At 33.3% G+C, this 20,310-nt stretch overlaps 2 protein-coding genes across 3 annotated transcripts; one reads left to right on the top strand and one right to left on the bottom strand.

The window, feature by feature from the left end:
• Positions 1–3,976: 3,976 nt before the first annotated feature.
• On the top strand, positions 3,977–11,151 carry LOC142606949 (transcription factor GAMYB-like). Of its 2 annotated transcripts, XM_075778326.1 has the most exons (5): positions 3,977–4,902; positions 5,655–5,704; positions 5,895–6,271; positions 9,550–10,555; positions 10,639–11,151. In XM_075778326.1, exons 2-5 carry the CDS (start codon positions 5,683–5,685, stop codon positions 10,845–10,847), a joined length of 1,614 nt encoding a protein of 537 aa, XP_075634441.1. In that variant the 5' UTR covers positions 3,977–4,902; positions 5,655–5,682; the 3' UTR covers positions 10,848–11,151. The 2 variants fall into 2 exon arrangements, with proteins under 2 accessions (XP_075634441.1, XP_075634442.1); XM_075778327.1 differs by lacking the exon at positions 5,655–5,704.
• Positions 11,152–15,541: 4,390 nt separating this feature from the next.
• Positions 15,542–16,837, bottom strand: LOC142607300 (uncharacterized). The gene has a single exon (XM_075778742.1). It carries the CDS (start codon positions 16,835–16,837, stop codon positions 15,542–15,544), a length of 1,296 nt encoding a protein of 431 aa, XP_075634857.1.
• Positions 16,838–20,310: the final 3,473 nt, after the last annotated feature.

The raw sequence follows: 20,310 nt of genomic DNA, 5'->3' as shown, positions 1-20,310 counted from the left end.
CCCTGTTTAGCCCAGACTTTGATTACATGCCACTGGCAGGCAGAGCTGTTATGACAATTACGGTAGGCAGATATAATAAAGATAAAAATAGAGATTTATTCACCACTTAGACAAGATAAATAGTGGGTTATTACGAGAAACACATGTTTTATGAGATAGCAATACAAATAAATATGGAATAGGTGTTAATAAGCCTATTGAATCACAAAGAAATATCAATCTGCCGTGCAGAGTTATGTAACAAGGTCTAAATCAAGAAGGAAGCCATTTCCTCAATGCGAATAATCTCTCCGGCGAAGAAATTAACTGCTTTAAGGGAACGAACCTAAAACGACTTGTGCCCAAAGAAGCCTCTTGCCTTTAGCAGAGAGCGTGGTTTGAGAGGGAGAGGGGGAAATCATCCTAGTTGGTGCATGCCTGCTGTGCTATTCTCTCTTTTTGTTTTTCCTTTTCTCCCCGATTCTTTCTTTCTTTTCCCTTTCGTTTTTTTATCTCTTCGTGTTTTACTTAGTCGTTGTGATTCTTTCCTTTTTGAGATTACTGTTTTTCGTTCTCCCCCCCTGTGCACAGTTGGGGTTCATTATATAATGCATGTCGCGGTTAGCTTTTACCATTTTAACCCTTAATCGGCTTTGTCTAGTGTGAGCGTCCTTGCTGACCATTACTGATTGATCAGTCGCCCAGCCAGCGCCACTTACCTGTGCTGGCCTTGCCACTCCACATCACCAGACAAAGAAAACTATTTTGTTTATTTGCTTGCCGTGGCATTCTTACCTGCCACGGTGTGAGTGCTCTCTTTCTCTCCATCCCTCATGGCATGCACCTAGTGGTTCCAACTCAGTTTTGCTTCTTTTGGGAGGTATGTCATCCCAGCAGGACACTGTCTCCAAAAGAGCTTGAGCAGGAAACACAAAAATAAGTTTTTCCCACTCCCCACCACCAGACAATGCCCTCTTACCTCTTACCCATGACCCACCACTTCCTGTATTGGATGGGTATAGGCTGGTGGTGTCTGGGCCTTACGCGTACCTTACTTCCATATTCGTCCAAAATATACCTACTACTCATGCGTTTGTCGCGGTCTGAAGGTCCGTCTGCCCATTCTGTTGTTTGTCCTTGACTTCTTATGATGTGGGCTGCTTTCCTGATTTCTCATTCTTTATGGCTTGCTGGGCTTTGCCCGATTGTTGGCTTCCCCTCCTTCGTGCCATTCTCTGTGTTTTATTCTTAGCCTTGCCATTATTTCCTGCCATATCATTTAGCCATGTCTGTCGTGATATTACTTGACCCAGAACTGTTGGCCTCTTTGGGCTTGCTGTTCATCTCTTTTCTGATGGCCTAATAAACTCATTGGGCCTTTTACTACACTACTTGCGGGCTCCTGTGTCATGTTTACTTCCTTTTGGGCATCCTTGGCCCTATTTACTTTCTTGAGGCATCCTTGACATTTTTCTAATTTTGTGCTTCCCATGGGCTTTTACTAACTTCTTGGGCTTCCTTGGCCCAATTACTTTATACTTCATCCTTGGGGCTTATGGACTTTCCATTACCCCTTACTTTCTTTACTTACATTGCTTTGAGCTTGCTGTGGCAGCTGTGGCCCATTCTCACTTTTCTACGTCCATCCCGTCCATGGGTTTGCTACTTCTCTCTTTCCAGGCCTTTTTAGGCCCATTTGCTTCTTCAAGGTCCATTTGCTCACTTTATGGACTTATGATCCATTATTTCTGCCGCTTGGACTTAATGGCTTTTCTATCCAACTTTCTTCTGCCCACGTTGTTGGGCTTCTTCCTCCTGCTGAGCTTCCAAAAAATGATCATCTACATATGTAAAAATAAGAAATGAGATGTCGGGTGTATTGTTAAGTGAGTTGGTAAGATAGATAAAGTAACTTTTTATAGTGCAAAATAGGTATTTTTTAGAAATCCGAATGTGAATACTCTTAGACCAATTATTATTTCTCTCGGGTTTTTTTTTTTTTTTTTTATTTTCAATTCTGAAAATTTTCAATAGCTTTTGGGATTATTTCCTAATCTCTTAGGAATTGTTATTTTTTAACGAGTTTTTTGATAATAGGTTTTGAATTTTGAGGATTAGACATTGATTTAATTTGTTTTATAAATAAAAATTATGCGAGGTTACAAGTGTTTCATAAAGGATATATCTTAATCAAGTGTATTCGCACGCAATGATACTTTTTCTCTCATTTGGAAAAGAGGCCAAAGTTAATAATGGGTTTACAATATGTGGAGATAATAGATTTTTATCGATTGAAAATAATTGACCTAATATCTACCTTCATCATTTATATGTTGTAGCTAGGATTAAAATTTTTATAAACTAAAATATTGGAGAAAATAAAAAATAAAAAAACTTAATCATTTTGTAAAGGGAGAAGACTATACTTGGGGTTAGAGTAATCAAGTCAACTCTAAAGATAACTAGTAAAAAAGATCATTCTAAAGTTCGACACTCACGCATTGACACTTACCATATATGATTTTCCAGTGTTTAAAATGAATTCTTTCTTATTTGAGACCCATCAATTTGATACATTGATGTCAATATGTCCCCTGCTCAAGCTAAAGTGCTACACAAACTTGGCCAGTTCAACACGTAGAGGTGCTCAGATCAGATGGTCACGTAAATTGCGGAGCTTGCTGAAGATTATTTTAGCATGCCAAGTACATGAAAAAGAAAGGTACTTGTATGATACGTTCGTTGTGAGCATCTTAAGAATGAAGTGCCACATAGACCTTAAAAAAAAAAAAGATAGTATATGTTGATTCTTTTTCCTTTTTTGAGTTCTTTGGAGTTGTGCGTTACGGGAAATTTTTGCTTACAAAGAGATTTATGCACCTAACTAGTCATTAAAAGCTAACAAGGACTCGATTAATAGTCAACATCAATTAACTTTCACTTAATAAGACTTTGTATAAGTTAAATAAGCCCAATAAGCTGGAAAAGAAAGCACCGGTCAACTAAGATAGAGATTTCTAATGGAGTGCATGATAAATAGTTTGACAGTTATTTTGGTGGTAATTGAGTCTATAATATTGAAGATCCTATATTTTGTTTAGCGTAAAAAAAGAAAGAAAGAAAGAAAATTATACCTTTAAAAAAGTGAAAGCCAAAGAAACCAGTTGATCAATAGCTTATAGAAGATATCATATTGAAATTTTCTAGTGAATAAGTGAGTGAAAATTCTTAAATTATTGAGGGTTTAGAGCAAGATCGATGGGAAGTTTAGAACACTTAGGTGCTAGGATCATTTCATCAAATTGTACCCTATGAATCTCAAGTATGGTTCATTATGTTATGGTTTAGGAACTTGAGTGAAATCAAAATGTTGTGTATATTCATTCGAGTCATGCGATACATCTGAGTCTGACCAAAAGGAGGATAATGAGAAGATCTTAAATGAAAAACAAATAATAATATCTGATAATTGTTGAACAGAAATGAGAAGCACATGTTGCTATTTTGGTGGTCTCTCTCTCTCTCTCTCACTGGCACTAGCTCCATCGCCAGTCAAAGGCAACTATTTTGACTGAGAAATTTCGTACTAGCAACAGAACCATCACACGCTCGAGAAAATGTACCATGGGCACTACCATTTCCACTAGACTTTGGCTGCTTAACGTGTTTTTACTTTGAGAAATGCTAAGGACAAACCCGTTCTCACACTCAAATCCACATTTGGTTTATTTGTTAATTCTTGATTGGATTTTAACACTTTAATTTCAATAAGTTGAAATTTAATCAAAAATTGACACATAAACATGTAAATTTTTACGTGAGAACCAGGGTAAATTTATCCTTCCATACTTTTAACAAACTACATAGAGAAAATTCCAATTATGTACAGTACGCACCAAATCTAAACACGTTTTCCCATCATGATCACACTATCACTATCAAACCTATAATTTTGTGCAGTATGTCATTTTCAAAATTGATAGGACACCCAAATCATTGTAATGACTAATGATTAGCTTTCCATTTAAAAGCTTTGATTTTGATTTGAGTTAGAACATTAACAATCAATTCCAAGTGCGTCAGTAGTCTCTGTGGGGGCTAAGGACTTGTGGGTCAATTTCCACTATTCATTTTTCTTCACACTCTGCCTTTACCAATATCAGAGAGAGAGAGAGAAAGAGAGGTGCCGAACCCAGTGGGAGAAGGAAAAGGAGGAAGAGGAGGAATTAACAACAACAAAAAACACTTTGAAAATTTTACAGAGAGAGAAGAAAATCATTAGCTCAAGCTCAGCTGGTGATTTCTCCTCTACTCTCTCCTACTTTTTCTCTCCTCATGACATGACATATTTTATTTAACTTGGGTTTCTTTGTTTTTTTTTGTTTCCTTATTTCTCATTTCTCTCACCATTGTTTTCAAAAAAAAAAAAAAAAAAAACACTCCTATTCCAATTCTAATTCGTACTACAAACACAAACTCTCTGTGTGTCAGTCATCACCTTCAGCATCCTCAGCTCTCTCACTCACTCTCTCTCTTTCTCTCTCTATCACTCTATGGTTCGATCATGTCCTCCCTTCTTCGCTGACTATGGTTAGAGAAAGTCACGGAAGTCTCTTCATTGTTCAGCCATCTTTTATTGTTTTTTGAAGGGTTTTTGTTACCTTGATTTGGGACTTTTTTTTATTTTTTATTATTATCAATTTTGTCTTTTTGTTTGTTTGTTTGTTGGTAGTACCATTTCTATGTTCATTGAATTCTAGTATTTCAAGTAATCTTAGAATTTCCTAGATAATCTTGTTATCCTTTTTTTCTAAATTTTATTTCTATTAAAAAAAAAAACTCTTGTTCTTCACTCCATCTTATTGTTCTGGTTTAGTTGATACCACTACTTGGAGCTCTGCAAGTAATCTTCAGTCATTCCAGGTATCATGCCATTTTCCTTCCTTGTTTGTTGTTATATACAGTATACATTGGTGTCAAATTTCCTTCATTGAGAACTGAAGCCACTAATCAACTTAGACCCACATAAAATTTCACAGATTTTCTTTATTTCTGTTGTTCCACTTGTATCCAGCTAGTTATAGTACTAGACTTTGTTAACTAAATACTTTGAGTGACTCCTCTGAAGTTTACAGATTAACCAATCTTGTATTCATTTTGCTCAAAGTTCAAGTCTTCTAAATTCTGTCCTGTTTGTTTAAAAGATGTTGTGACAAAAATAAAAAAGATAATTTAATAAGAGTTTTTGGGTCTTAAACTTTTTCCTCATTTTGGGAAATGTCAAACACAACAATCTTTCAACAAAGGATTCATATTGTAGAATTATAATTCTTCTCCCTCTCCCTGAAAAGGTGCTTATATTTAAAATATGTAGTTCTTCCCCCCTCATGCTTTGTAGTTTGGGAAATTTGCGGCTTGAAAGTGTTGGTGTTACTTTTTTTGTCTTTTAGTCCTTTTTTGGTTTTCATTAAGAGTAATTATTAAGCATTCCGATTTTGAGGTGTTTCACATAATAGTGGGTCCTACTAATTAAATTCATAATGAAACTCATCATTCATGTGAGAGGGAGGGCATTACACCTGGAGTATTGAATAATTTTCCTTTTAAGCGAGTAATTTATTAAGGCCTTTTGTAGGGCTAGCTTTAGTTTCTTAGTTAATTTCCTTTCTCTTCAGTCAGATCAGGTCTAAAAGTGCAAAAATTATGTGCCAAATGAATTCCAAGGGTAAGTGTCTGTTGAAATTGTTGTTGTTGTTGTTTTTAAGTCCTAATTTCAGAGCAGTTTCTTGTCTATCTAACACCTAAAACCATTTCCCTTCAATTAAATTTTTATGTTTTACTTTTACATATTCTGATATACCAGCTCACTTGCTCAATCTTTATATGCTGGTATGTTAAATTTCCTTCTCATTTAGGCATATTCAAGGAGATGATGGGTGCAACAAATGACAGTGAGAAAAGAAAAATATCCAAGGGTCGCCGAGATTTGGCATCAATTCAAGAAGCTTGCGCTGGAGGAAGCTTGGGAGTAGGGGGTGGTTTGAAGAAAGGCCCATGGACATCAGCAGAAGATGCAATCTTGGTGGAATATGTTAAAAAGCATGGAGAGGGGAACTGGAATGCTGTCCAGAAGCACTCAGGACTTTCCCGGTGTGGAAAAAGCTGCCGTCTAAGATGGGCAAATCATTTAAGACCAGATTTAAAGAAGGGTGGGTTCAATCCAGAGGAAGAGCGCCGTATCATTGAACTCCATGCTATGATGGGAAACAAATGGGCTCGAATGGCTGCAGAGGTTTGTGGCCCTTTTCCGTCTTCATTTTAATTTCTAATGAATATACAATGTTATAGATCTATTTTTTCTAGTTACGTTTAAATGTGAATGCTATGTTCAGTGATAGTGTACCACATCATGCTATGTTTCATTGGCAGGAATTAGATTATACATGTGCATACAGCACAATCTTCAGTTCATGGACACATGTAGACATGCATACCCACACCTAGACACCCACATATTTAAATGCATATACTTAAAAACCAGATTTTTTTTTTAATTTGTTCATGGACTCTTGTAAGGCTAGACGTGCATATGTCAAGGTAGAGGGACATTGATTTTTAGGCGTGTCTGAGGCAGTAAACATATACCTTGTCATGTCCAGAAAGTACTATGCTGAACATGATGTCTGATGTGAACATAGTGCCATATAATTGTCTATAGTCTCATAAATCCAGTTTTCCTTTTGGGTGCTCTTTTTTTTTTTTTTTTTTTTTTTTTTGTTGTTGTTGTTGTTGTTGTTGTGATACCACCTTTTGGGTGCTCTTGACACAATTATAATGGATTCAATAATGTGATTCTGGCGGAGAGGCACTAACACTTGTTTTCTCTGATTATTTAAAAAAAAAAAATTTATTTGAATGATGGATAGAAACTCTGATTTAAATTACTCTCATGCCTTTTAAATTGTGTTATTGACCGCTTCTCTCACTTTTTTGTTTTGCCTCTGTATGATGTGTTTAATACTAATGTGGTGTTCCCATGGCTAGAGTTTTGGTACTTTGCTACTAAACAATATTGCTAGTCTGAATCACAAAACGGCACAATTCTCTATGTAACTATAATATTTGTACATTGTTTTTCTATATTGTCTCTTTTGAAGTGCTTAATTTTAAAATATGCTGATTTTATGGCAAGCTTTCGTCAACATCAGACTGATTCACACTTCATTTAGAGCAGCTTTTAAATTTCCATCTCAGAGCTTCTTTAGGTTCTTGAGCTGCCCTTCAGAATTGGGCTGGCTTTACCACTTAATAGTCTCTTGTTTGGCAGACATAAGAACAAAATTTCTTATGGGGTTAGATGCTCAAAGCATGTCATACACATGTCACCAGCACAAACAAATATACTGGATTTTTGAGCATCTGTCCTCATTCTCAGATACTTGCCCTTCTTTAATAATTGAAGGGCCTGAAGTTTATTATATTTTATTCTGAAATTTGGAAGTCTTGCTTTAAATACTACAAGAGTTCTGTTGGGTGAGAATGGCTGTAATAATTCTTGTAAGATGTATGAATAATTGGCTGGCTTTTAACCTTATTCCAGTATTATAAACCATATGATATACAGATGCATGCAACTTAATTACATTTCAGGATTTCTTCTCTTTTTACAAAGTTTTTGGATATACCATATGAAAATCTTCCTGTGATGCTTTTAACTTATGTTCTTATTATCTTTTGAAGAAATTTATCTACCACTTTTCCTGGGTCACTTCACACTAGGACCCTATCTGTATTGAAGGAAGCTGGTTCAAAAACGTATTCTAGAAACTGTCAGACTACGATTGCTTTTGTGCTTAAAAAATGAGGAAGAGCTTACAACCTCCTTCTTTGAAGAGGATGTGGCACAGTACCAGCGGGATTAATAAGGATTTATGTCTATAATTAGGGTTAGTGATTAGGATGTTAACTTAGGTTTCAGGAATTTAGGATTAAAATTCTGGTGAGTACTAAAATTGTTGGATTTGTGGATATAGTGAACAGTTTGTGTCAGAAAAATAGATAAAGAAAAGGGAAAACAAGAGGAAGAAAATGTTTGTTTTCAAAACAGTTTCAGATAATAAGTTTTATCTTATGTGTTTGACTTCCACTTTTAAGAACAATTTTCAAAATACTTAAAACAGAATTAAAAAAAAAAAAAAGATGTTGGGGGCATGGTTTTAAAAACCGGACCAGGGCAAAAACCGTTTTTGCCTCCGGTTCCCGGTTCAACCCGGTTTTGGGTTGGCTTTTACCGGTTTTGAGGGTTTTTATCAAACCAGACTTCTGCCTAGTTCCCAATCAAACCAGTTGGACCGGCCCGTCTGGTTTTTAAAACCATGGTTTGGGGAGACCATTTCAACTTTGAGATTAAAAAAATTATATTTTACACATGTAAATTATTATTATTATTATTATTATTATTATTATTTTGGATAATGATAAGCTTTAAATTGAAGTGTGGGAATAGAACTAATGTACATTTCTTTCTTTCTTTATTTTTAGATAATGATAAGCTTGAAATTTAAAACGTGAGAATTTTTTTGGTGATAAAAATAAGCTTCGTAATTTAAGAAATAAAAGAGTTTGGGAAAATCTGTGGAGTCTACTATTTTCAATTTATTTACAACTATGCCATTAAAAACATTTTCTGTATCTTGAACACATTCTCTCAATTGTTTTCAAAATCTTGTTTTGAATAGGGAAATAATTTTCTGAATACTGTATTCAGAAAATATTAGCCAAACAATGATTCAATTGTGGGAAGCACCATTTTATGGTTTCCAAAAAAAAATATTGTATCTAAATCCTCAAACAGGATGGCTGCATATGCTTTTGTACTGAAGTTACATAAAAAACTACCTGAGAAAGGTTCTAAAATGCTAACTGACTTCAAATAGAAGAAAACACTTTAAGAAGAATACATTAAATAAGCTGCAACTAAGAAACAAACATAAGATCCCATTAAAATAAAAGCTTCAAACAAGCAAACTAGATAGATAAATCTCAGGCGGGCTCACAAATGAAATATGTGCTTTAGAAGTTGGATCCCCATCTCTTGTAAACCCTCTCAAACTGCCTAGCTTGTCCCATCAGGATGTTTAATTGAGTAATATAGCCAACATTCTGGTTTTATTAATCATACATGACATAATTCATCTATTTGCATTGGTTCCAATATTTTTGTAGACTTGATTTTCTTTCTATGTAAATAGAGAATTAAGTATCCATTATTGAAAATTAAGTCCACTTAGTCTTATTCATTTAATTGCTTTGGTCAAAATAATTGTGGTTGTCGTACTGAAAATTCCACATTTTTAATCCTTGCAGCCAAAGATAGTTGTGCAGAGAGCACAATGTTGACTATGTTTCATCTTTTACTAGTACTTGCAACACTAGATTTCTTCTAATTTGTAGTCATTCGGTTTTAAGGCCTCCTGACTTGGTTGTTTATTCATTTTGGTGATGTATTTGCATATGGTCAGAGATAGACTGACCTCCCTTTTCACATTTCTCCTTCTCTCCGTTTAACAGTTGCCTGGACGTACTGATAATGAAATAAAGAATTACTGGAATACAAGGATTAAGAGACTGCAACGAGCTGGCGCACCAATTTATCCACCTGAAGTGTGTTTACAAGTATTGAATGGGAGTCGAGACAACCAAAAGAGTACTTTGCCAACGGGGGACGCACACCATCATGATCACTTGCAGGGAGACGATTTGGAGATTCCTGATGTGAAATTCAAAGATTTGGATCTTGATCGTGAGTATCTCTCTTATTCGCCAAAACTTCTTGATATTCCTGCAAGCAGCTTGCTCAAACAAGGTATTGGTTCATCCCGTCCATATAACTTCAAGATCCCAACAATTTATCCCTTCAAACGCCTCCGAGGGTCAGAGACCATGTTCCCTGGTCCGGATGTCAGTGTCAGTGGTGCTCTTCCAATATTCAGTCACTACATGGATAATACTTATGAGAATGTTGCTGAACCCTTTAACTTGCCTTCTATAACTTTTCCTTATCATAACACCAATGACCAGTTACCATCAGGTGTTCTTCCTGGCAGCCATGCCCTTTTAAATGGCAATTCTTCTTCTTCCGAGCCCATATCTGAGGCTATGAAGTTGGAGCTCCCTTCACTCCAATATTCAGAAACTCAACCTGGCAGCTGGGGCACCCCTACTTCCCCACTGCCTTCACTTGAGTCTGTTGATAGTTTGATCCAGTCTCCTCCAACAGAGCAGACTCATTCAGATTGTCTTTCACCAAGGAGCAGTGGTTTGTTGGAAGCCATACTCTATGAGTCGCAGACTTTAAAAGGCTCAAAGAACTCACCCCAGCAAACATCAGACACTTCTTTCATGCCAGCAGATGTGGTGGAAAGTTCGCCCATGAATCCCTGTAATAAGACAAAATGGGAAGCACATGGTGAGCCAAATTCACCTCTAGGTCATTCTGCTGCATCAGTATTCAGTGAATATACTCCTCTAAGTGGAAGCTCCATGGACGAACACCAATCAGTCGAAACTGTGCTGGGTGAGAATTTTTTACATCACATTAACTTTCTAAGATTGAACAATATAGCTGTGCTGAAAAAGTCTGTCACATGTTTTATGCAGGGTGCAGTAGTATGCCTGAAACAGTCAATCAGGATCGAACCCATTATGTCATTAAGAAAGAACTTTCAACTCAGAGAGACTTTACCAGGCCCGATGCTTTACTTGACCTGGGTTGGTTTGGGCATTATAATGAGCATGGTAAGAATCAGTCCACTCTTACAGATGCCATAGGGGCACTTCTTGGTGAAGAATATAGCAATGGCTACTAGCAAATTGGTGCTCTGACTGTTGCCTATATTAAGAAAGGATGTGACTTTGATATTGCGCATGAGAGAACTCTTCTTGACTCCTATAAACTTTTTGGAGATTATTGAAATCTTCCTGGAACTTTAGTCATCTTTGAAACTATTTGTTATATTTGATAGGGAGTTTATTCTCAAACTTTATGCTGTTGGTGGAAAGTTTTTATGGTATTGTTGTTCCTTTGCACATTATGGTGTTGGTTGGTTGTACTTCGGTGCTGAACTTGGAAGACATGGTTTTAGTAATAATATAATGCACATGTTCTGCCCAAGAGTTGCGTGCAAACTCTTTTTTTTTTTTTTTTGGTTGCTAAAACTTTTTCTTTTTTCATTACCTAACTCACCTATGACATTTTTTTTCCCATTAAGAATGTGTGTTTTTTTTTTAATTTACTTTATCATAGTTGACATGTTATATAATGATGATATATAAACATGTATTATTTGATTTTGAATTAATAAATGATATGGTAGCCAAAGGCTTTGTTGCTGAATTGACACTTCCTCATATACAAAGTGCATGGAGTTTAGAGGAGAAAGGGTTCGAGCTGCGGGGTTAACAGCATGTTATAATTATTTCTCAAAAATAAATAAATGATATGGTAGAGCACTGTGAAGAAATTATAGACAAACCGAAATGGCAACCTAAGTAGAATTGACAAGATTGCTAGCTTATTAAGTTATAACCATGTCATATGCACAAGTTCAATTAAGAATAATCACAATTAAATACATGTACTTTATTATTATTATTTTTTAATTATAAGTGAATAATGTTTTTTAAAAAATACTCAATTGAGTACATGGGGCCCACAGGCGGAGCCAGGGGGTGCCAAGGGGGGCCATGGCTCCCCCTAGCTTTTGAAATTTTCCTTTAATCTTACATATACTTATTATAGAGAGGAAAAATTATAGTCATCCCTTTATTCCCCTTGTAAATGCTATCTAACAGCATCTATTGTCCAAATTTTTACCTTCTCAACAAAACAAACACAACTTCCGCTCACAACTTTGCAACAGGTCACGTCTAGCATTGAGATTTAACAGACTTGGTGTTTCGGGATGGGGATTTTGCCGATTTGGTTTTTTATGGAGAAGACAAGAAAATTTTTATTTATTTATTGGTAAATAAAAAGGCCTAGAAGGCACAATTGATTTTAGAAGAAAGAGGGGGACACAGGAATTATGATCAATGGATTTATTAATTTGTTAGGCCCTAGCAGGAGAACCACCTTAAAATACATATATACATATAACTACATACATACATACATACATATATATATATATATATATATATATATATATATATTATGGTAAGGTAATCTATTCATACATTTTTAAATTGAAAAATTATCCTAATTTTTCAATAAATTTCTCATCATTGACCCCACAAAATTCTTTTCAATCGATGCAACTGTAAAATTATTATTCTAGGCTGGTGAGAATTTTAAATTTTTGGCAGTTACTAAAATTATGGGTGTAATAAGTTTTTTTTTTTTTTTGAGAAGAGAATGGGTATAATAAGTTAAATTGGTCAAAATATAGCTGCAATTCTTTAAGTGTTGTACCTAAGTTTCCTAATTGGATATACCCACATTATTGTATTGAATAATACAAAAAAAAAAAACAATATTATTGTTTCAAAATTAATTTAGGGACACAACTTATTCCACAATTTGCTAAAGCAATTGACTGTAATTAGTGGGGGGAAAAAAAAGTAATAGATCAATGTAAAGGTAGTAGTTGTCTACCATTCATAGTCAACTACTTTAAGAAGTTGTGAAAATTTTGTAATAATTATGTCTCGATACATTGGTTTTTTTCAAAGAAACTTAAATTTCCCTAATTTTTTTTTCAAAGACATTTCTTCTTCTAAAAAAAATTTCCCTAATTAATTTTTACCTAGTTTTTTTCTTTTTACTAGGATTTTTACCCAGTTGAAGTTTGAAAATCTTGGAGTGCCTCTATATGTTAAGAAAATATGACTCTTGATGTACATTTTTCATTATTTTCAAAATACCCTTAATGTTAACTTCAAATTGATTTAAAAAAAAAAAAAAACTAACTAAGGACAAAAAATAATTTTCACAAATGGTTAACAAATTTCTTTTTTGAGAAACTTTGACAAAGGTTAAAGGACAAATTAGAATTCGATAAAAAGAGAAAAAAAAAAAAAAAAAAAAGAGAGGCAAAAGAGTCATTTAATTTGATGTAAATGCAAACAAACAATTGACTTTTACTATCCCAATACCTCGCATTTAAGTCTCATTAAACCATAGGTTGATGAAACTCTCTTAAAAAAAAAAAAAAGTCTCATTAATCCCCTTTTATTGACAAACTTTTACTTAAAATTTTAAGTTTTAACTTCTCTGAACTTCTCATTCTTAACCGGTTATTATTTCTTCTTCTTAATTACTTTTAGATTTTAAATGCTAATGTACAGGCTTCTCTGCTGAAAAAAATATGCTCTATAAAATTGCAATGAATAATTATATAGAAAATGTAAAGGCACAAATGCAATTATCATACATTAATAATAACAATAATATAACATTGAACTTCTACTTTTTCATGCTTTGCCATTCAATATTTCCTCAATTTGCAGACTCAAACGATAATTGCACCTGTGATATTCTCTCTACAAATTTCACCATGCCACCAAAAATTTTACAATATCTTCAATTTAGTCGCTGTCTATTTTTCTTAGAAGCATGTGTAAATATTCAACGATAGACAGTGACTAAATTGACAGCTTCTACACTTTTTTTTTTCTTCTATTTTGCTAAGTAATTTATCATGGTGTAGTTTAAGTGTTTAACAAGTTATAATTTGTGAGTTTCAAATTCTTTGAAAAGACAGTTTTTTTGAAATAAATAATGAAAATTGTTTTTGTTATTATCAAAGTTTTAATGTTTCGTTGGTGCAATCAAATTATACGATTGAAATTCATATTTTTGATTTGGTACTATAATGAAAGAAACTCAATCCTACTATTGAGTATTGACAGCAATTGTTTAATTTTATGCATTGTTGGAGTTTTAAGACCCAAAACTTTTATATATTATTTTTTTAATATAAAGGAACCCATAAACATATGAAAAAATTGTCTCAATACCACAATATGTGATTCTAATTTCTCGCCTAAAAACTACTGCACCATTTTAGTGAGTTGGTACCTCTCCAAGAGAGCAAGGTAAATATATTTAACCATCTAAAAAAAAAAAAAAAAATCTCACCTAAAAAATAAGAATTTATTTTTTTGCACTTATAAAAAATCAAGAGTTCACCTATCATATATAGATTCATAATGGTCAAATAAGTTATTTTATTTTATTTTTAATCCAGATTAAAATTTCAAAATATCTAAAATTAGCTCTTTCTGAATAATGATTTACCAGTAATTCAAAAGGTAAGGAGTTTAAACTCACAAAATCTAATCTTACCCCCTAAACATGCCCTAATTGGCTAATTATAAGATTTAAAATCTCTTTCATATACAATAAATACCTCTAAACTTTTTTAAAAATTTGAGTGGTGTGCACGCACTCACCAAAACCTGTTGTGCACTCCAGAAATTCTACCAGCTGTAATATCTACTGTTGAGTGAAAGCTTATACAAGATTACAAGTAGATGAGCATTTGATATTTTGATATCACCACCAAATAGTAAAAAAAAAAGGAAATAGTCTACTTTGCTTTCAATAATCATCTTCAGTACTGATACTCGAACATCATGAAACAAAGTCAGATAAACCAAAGGGATATCAGAGCTATCCCAAAATAAATTTCAGCAGGTAATAACAAAAATACATAACCAAAGATGAACATGTTCTTCTGGCTAATTAACATCTTCATTATAATTAGAAAGAATCAGATGTCTTTTGGATATTTTCTTTGTAGCAAAACCTGACCACATGATTATGCATAACAAGTAATAGTGAAGGGGCTAAGTCCAAATTCAAAATGCCAATAAACTTATAACTCAACTTGACACTTCTTCCAAGTCAATAAGAACAAGAAATGACACTTTATCCCTTTATAAGTGTTAACTGTTAAGTGGAGAGTGAAGTCGTGGATTCAAACACAAAACACATCACAGGTATAATTTTAACTTACCAATATAAAAATTTAAAAAAAAAAAAAAAAACCTCTAAATTTGAAAGGATAAGAAGCTTTTAGGAAGTAGCATTTTATGTGCCTAATATATTTTAATTAGTATTGGATAAATAAAAATAAATTGTATTCATTCAAATCAATTAGTTTGGATAAGGATTAGTTCAAATCATGATAAGTTTTGTTGATTGTTTATAGGAAGATAGTATTTATCTTTAATCGAATTGGAAGTCAATCTTGTATAAAACCATTGTTAACAATGAACATAAAATAATCATGATTTTTTAAGTTACAAATCATTAGCTAATCAAGTAGTTCATTAGGCTCGGTTCCTCCAAGCAATCAATAACAAAAACAATCTTGTCTGTGATACAGAAACAACTAAATTCAAGAACAAAAGAGACATGTATAACTAGATATGAGAAGCCAAAGTTTGAAAAACTAAATCTTGAATCTAAAATCCAAGCAGCAAAGGTAGAAAGTTCAATAACATCACTAACTAGCAAGGAAAGAAGATGCATGACCAATATCAAGATATCACAGGTTTACAACAGATTGAAGGTAGACTCAATACCTTCATCGTCCATGAGATTACAAGGTTGATTAAGATCAAAATCCAATATTCTTTGACCACTCTGATTGACTTCTCCAGAGGATGCTATTTTAGCTTCATCAGTACCTCCTGGTGATACTACTTCACTCGATGGAGGAGCTTCAACTAGTCCTGTAGAATCACATCTTCTATGCCCGTCATCAAGATCCCCATTCATAGGGAATGTCTTAATAATGCTTTCTTCTTCGATCTCATCATCTACAAATAATGCATTTGTTGCTTGTTTCTTCTTCTCTTTGTTGTGACTTGATCTGTGACCACCCAATGCCTGGAAAGTTGGGAAAGGTTTACCACAATCGCTGCACTTATAGCTGCCTTTATCATCATCAATCAAGCCAAGATCTTCTTGTTCTAAATCTTTCAACATCTTTTTCCAATTCTTCACTTTCTTCTTCTTCATGTTTTTTCCACTAACTTCATAACTATCTTTAAAGGGTTTACCTGGACTGCCACCTTTAGTTTTCTTGCTCTCAGTCAGCTCCACTATGTGCTTTTCTTGTCCTTCTTTACCACAACTATTACTTCTTGCAGCTATGTACGGATTGAGACTAAAGAAACTCTTATCACGAGATAAACACATGAGATTCTGTGCAGCCTCGGTGCTATCAATACACTTCCTTCCTCTCTTGTCAGACTTGGACCAGTTAGATACATAGCTCAGAAGATCAACACCAGATCTCACGTATGTCTCAGCTGAGCTATTATGAAGATGATCATCATCATCATCCACTTCATGGTCCTCAGAATATGACCTGCCCGAACTAGTACTAGGACTGTTTTGATCAGCTATGGGAGGAGGTTGAATGCCCCTCCAATCTCTATCAGGATGAGACCTCATGTGTCCAGAAAGCGATTTCGTTGATGGGAAATTTTTGTTACATATACAGCACGTAAGCTTATCAGCCATCAGATCATAATTGACAGTCTTCGCCGCCAAACCCGAATCAGTATGACCCTGAAAGACATGTTTCTTGATGCTGTTCTTGGAAAGATCAAGCTTCATAGCTTGAAGATGAGATCTTCTGTGGCCTCCTAAAGCTTTTCCACCGTTAAAAGTTTTGCCACAGAAGTCACAGATACGTATATCCTGATGAATATTCTGATCGCTCTCGCTCTCTTTTGTGGCTTTTGGCCTTTTGTTTTCACCATAAGCCAAAGTCTCTAACGAAGATGACCCTTTCACCTTCTCCATCTCGTCAAGCTGGTTTTCTTGCTCATCAAAATCCATTGGAAGGAGAAAAGAGAAGGCACGAGAAAAAGGAATAAACAGCTAAGAAGCAAAGAAAGAGAGATACAGAGAGAGAGAGAGATTGAAAACAAAGGTTATAAGACTTAAAGAGGAAAAGGTTTCATAAGATGGAAGAAGAATAAGAAGATTTGGGAAGCGAGGAGGACTTGTTTTTGGACTGTGATATAGCGAGAATATCTCAGAAAATATGTGCAAATAAGTCGGTATTCATTAAATTTCCGAAAGTGTAACAGATTTCCCATTGCACATGAATGACTTTTATTCCTACAATTAATACATGTAGTCTTCTTTGCCAACTTTTCTATGGCAAAGCTCTTAGGCTTCGGTTTCCATAAGGTATGTACATTATTCCAGTATCCCACAATATTCCCATTTAAACCTATTACATATATAGCTTTTTTATTTTATTATTATAGTATATATAGTTTATTTTTGAAATCACACCTTGTTATTTATTATTATATTTTTATAAACATACAGTGTTGTGTGTGTGTGTATATATATATAATAAAGATAAACATAGGTATTATGCTGGTTCATGTGGAATTTTTTTTTTTTTTTTTTAACTTCAAGATATGATGAGTTTGAGAATTTTTTTTTTTTTTATGAAAAGAATTAATTGTATTTTGATTTTGATTTTTTGCATAATAGTTAGAGGAATGAGGATTTGAACCTTGGATATCTCTCTTGAGGTACTTAAATTTTGCCTATAAATTTATAAAAAAGATGGCATTATTTAAATAATAGTATATAGTAAGTTGTTAACTTTCTTTTGGTATATGGATATATACTAATTAATAGAGCTTAGAGCCGGTTTTTTCTCTCTTTCTCTAGCTGTTTTTGTGTTTATCATTTTCTTTTCTTGGTAGATTGTGTTTATCAAATTATAAATGGCACATATGTCTCACATCTTATCTCCATTTTCAAACACACCTCAGCTTTTGCACAACATTACCAAACAACTGAATTAGCCGTCAACTGATCATTTTCATCAGCCACAGCTAAACCGATTCATTCTCCAAGAGAAGTTTGACTGAGGTCAAGTACTTAAGTTATGAACTACCCCTACATCTTTTCGAGGAACCACCCATAAATGATGAACCACAAGCCTTTCTATCTTCTGTGTTGATCCCAATAAGAATACTATTAAGAGCAACTTAACTAATTAAAAACGTGGTGCATGTCTCCACTTTCATCCTCTATCTTCTTTTATTCTACTTGATATTTTAGCAATCCCATTTGAATCATAACTCCTACCTTAATCCCCATTATTACTCACTTGCTTCAGCTAATCAATTGTTAAATCCTGTAAACATACTAGACCTAACAATGAGTTGGGTCGGATTGATTTGGGTTTGATCCAATTAAGATACGGATTAGAAACTTATCAAATTAAAATTGTTTGTTAGTTTTTCTATAACTCTTTTTTATACAAGATAGAATTTATACTCTAACCTAATTTAAGTGTATATATGTGTGAAACTTCCTCTTGAAAACTTGAACCCCAACTTTTGTCCCTTACAACCCATAAACACTTATATTTGTGAAGTGACCACTGCACCAAAGGTACACAGTGGTAGTTTTTCTATAACTCTTACTTCACCTTTAATGAGTCGAGTCAACTACATATGCCCTTTTTTTATGTACAAAAAAAGGGAAAAATAAAGTTTTTCATACTTTTTAATGTCTACAGTACTCAAAGCTAAAAATATGGAACAATACATAAATCTTAATTCTAATAATCTTATAGTGCAACAATTCTACAAAATAAGAAAAGAAAATGCATATACATGCTATACATAAAACATAAAATAAAGTTAAATCATATATAAAAAAAAAAATTAAGTATGCATTTGGATTAGTATTTTTGCTAAAAGTTTGTTTGCATAGTTTTTCTTTTTGGATATGTTTGCTTGGCAAAAGTATAGTTGTACTTAACAAAAATTAAGGCTTTAGGAAGTTTTATAGAAGCATATAACCTAAAAAGCTTAAATAAAAGGAGTAATTCAAACTCACGCTATATATATATATATATATATAGAGATAGAGAGAGAGAGAGAGAGAGAGAGAATTTTAAGAATAAAATATAATATGTTAAATAAAAAAGGTAAATAATTAAGAGGGAGTCTAAAATCAAATTACCAAAAAAAAAAAAAACTTCTTAACGTTATTAGTAGTTCTGACAAAGAAAATATATATATTTGAGAATTACACATCAAGTTAACAAGTTATACCTTCTCCAAAAAAAGAAAAAGAAAAAGTAATGCTGTTACTATATAAAAATTTCTTATATGACTTTATATTGTATTTAGAAATCCATTAAAACCGAATCAATAAAAGAAGAAATTTTAAATTTAGAAGAGTCTTAGTGAATGGTTCGTGCTAAGTTGATTTGGCCCGGTTATGTCATAATTAGGTACAGTTCAAACTAATAAACTATAGTGAGTTGTAGAAGTGGTAAAATTAGACACGAGCCGTGAACCCAACATGACACGACACAAAATTAGTTGGTTATAAATTGAGACTTAATAAGTTTATATCATATTCAGGTTAACACAATTGACCCGTTTAATAAACGGGTTGGGTTGATGTTCAACACATAGAACCCGTTTGACTTGTCTGACCTATTTATTAAATAAGATTTTATCAATATATCATTCAAACTTTAGGTATATAAACTTATTAGTTATTGTGATTTATTTTCTTTAACATATTGTGATTGATTAATTGTGATATTGGGATATGTGTTAGTTTTAAATAATTAGTTGTGATACAATTACTCGTTAGTTCTGAATTTTATATTAAAAATATTTACTTGTTTGTTTTTTTTATAATTTTTTTTTTCATTTTGATAAAATCTGATAAACAAATCAACGTAACTGACTCGTTTAATAAATGAGTCGTGTTAGGGTTGAAGAATCTTGACACGTTTAATAAACATGTCGGATTAGTGTTGACCTATATAGTATGATACTTATGAGATGACACGACACAAATCCTACATGTGAACACGAATTGCCAGCCCTAGTGAGTAGAGCCAACACTTAATTAATAAGAGAAAAATTATGTGCTATCCAAATAAAATGATGGACCAATACACACTCGTATAATTGTTTTTTGTTTTTTTTTTTTAGGGGAGCACTCTTAATAATTGTTGGGAAGCTTAATTACCACATGTGGTACTTTAGATTTTAGAACATGCTTTTCTTATCTGAAAAAAAAAAAAAAAAAAAAAAAGAAGCTTTGCGGAACATGTATGCTAGTTATGCGTAGACATACATGTTATACACCCACGCTTATTTATTTGGTATGGACTATGGAGATTGCACTCATATCATTTTATATGAAAATTAATTGTTCCCCTCAAAATTTATTTGAAAAACACTTTGAAATTTTTTTTTCAATCATTAATTGGATTTTTATAATTTTACAAAATTTTAAGAAAAAATTAA

This window comes from Castanea sativa, chromosome 8, assembly GCF_040712315.1.
Source record: "Castanea sativa cultivar Marrone di Chiusa Pesio chromosome 8, ASM4071231v1".
Lineage (NCBI taxonomy): Eukaryota > Viridiplantae > Streptophyta > Magnoliopsida > Fagales > Fagaceae > Castanea > Castanea sativa.
This window is presented reverse-complemented; position numbering and strand designations above follow the sequence as displayed.

Bases quoted from the DNA above. Each gene is read 5' to 3' on its own strand.
- LOC142607300 (XM_075778742.1), bottom strand. From the start codon at position 16,837: ATGGATTTTGATGAGCAAGAAAACCAGCTTGACGAGATGGAGAAGGTG.
- LOC142606949 (XM_075778326.1), top strand. From the start codon at position 5,683: ATGTGCCAAATGAATTCCAAGG. The intron at 5,705-5,894 runs GTAAGTGTCTGT...CTTCTCATTTAG, and splicing joins GTGCCAAATGAATTCCAAGG to GCATATTCAAGGAGATGATG. The intron at 6,272-9,549 runs GTTTGTGGCCCT...TCCGTTTAACAG, and splicing joins GGGCTCGAATGGCTGCAGAG to TTGCCTGGACGTACTGATAA.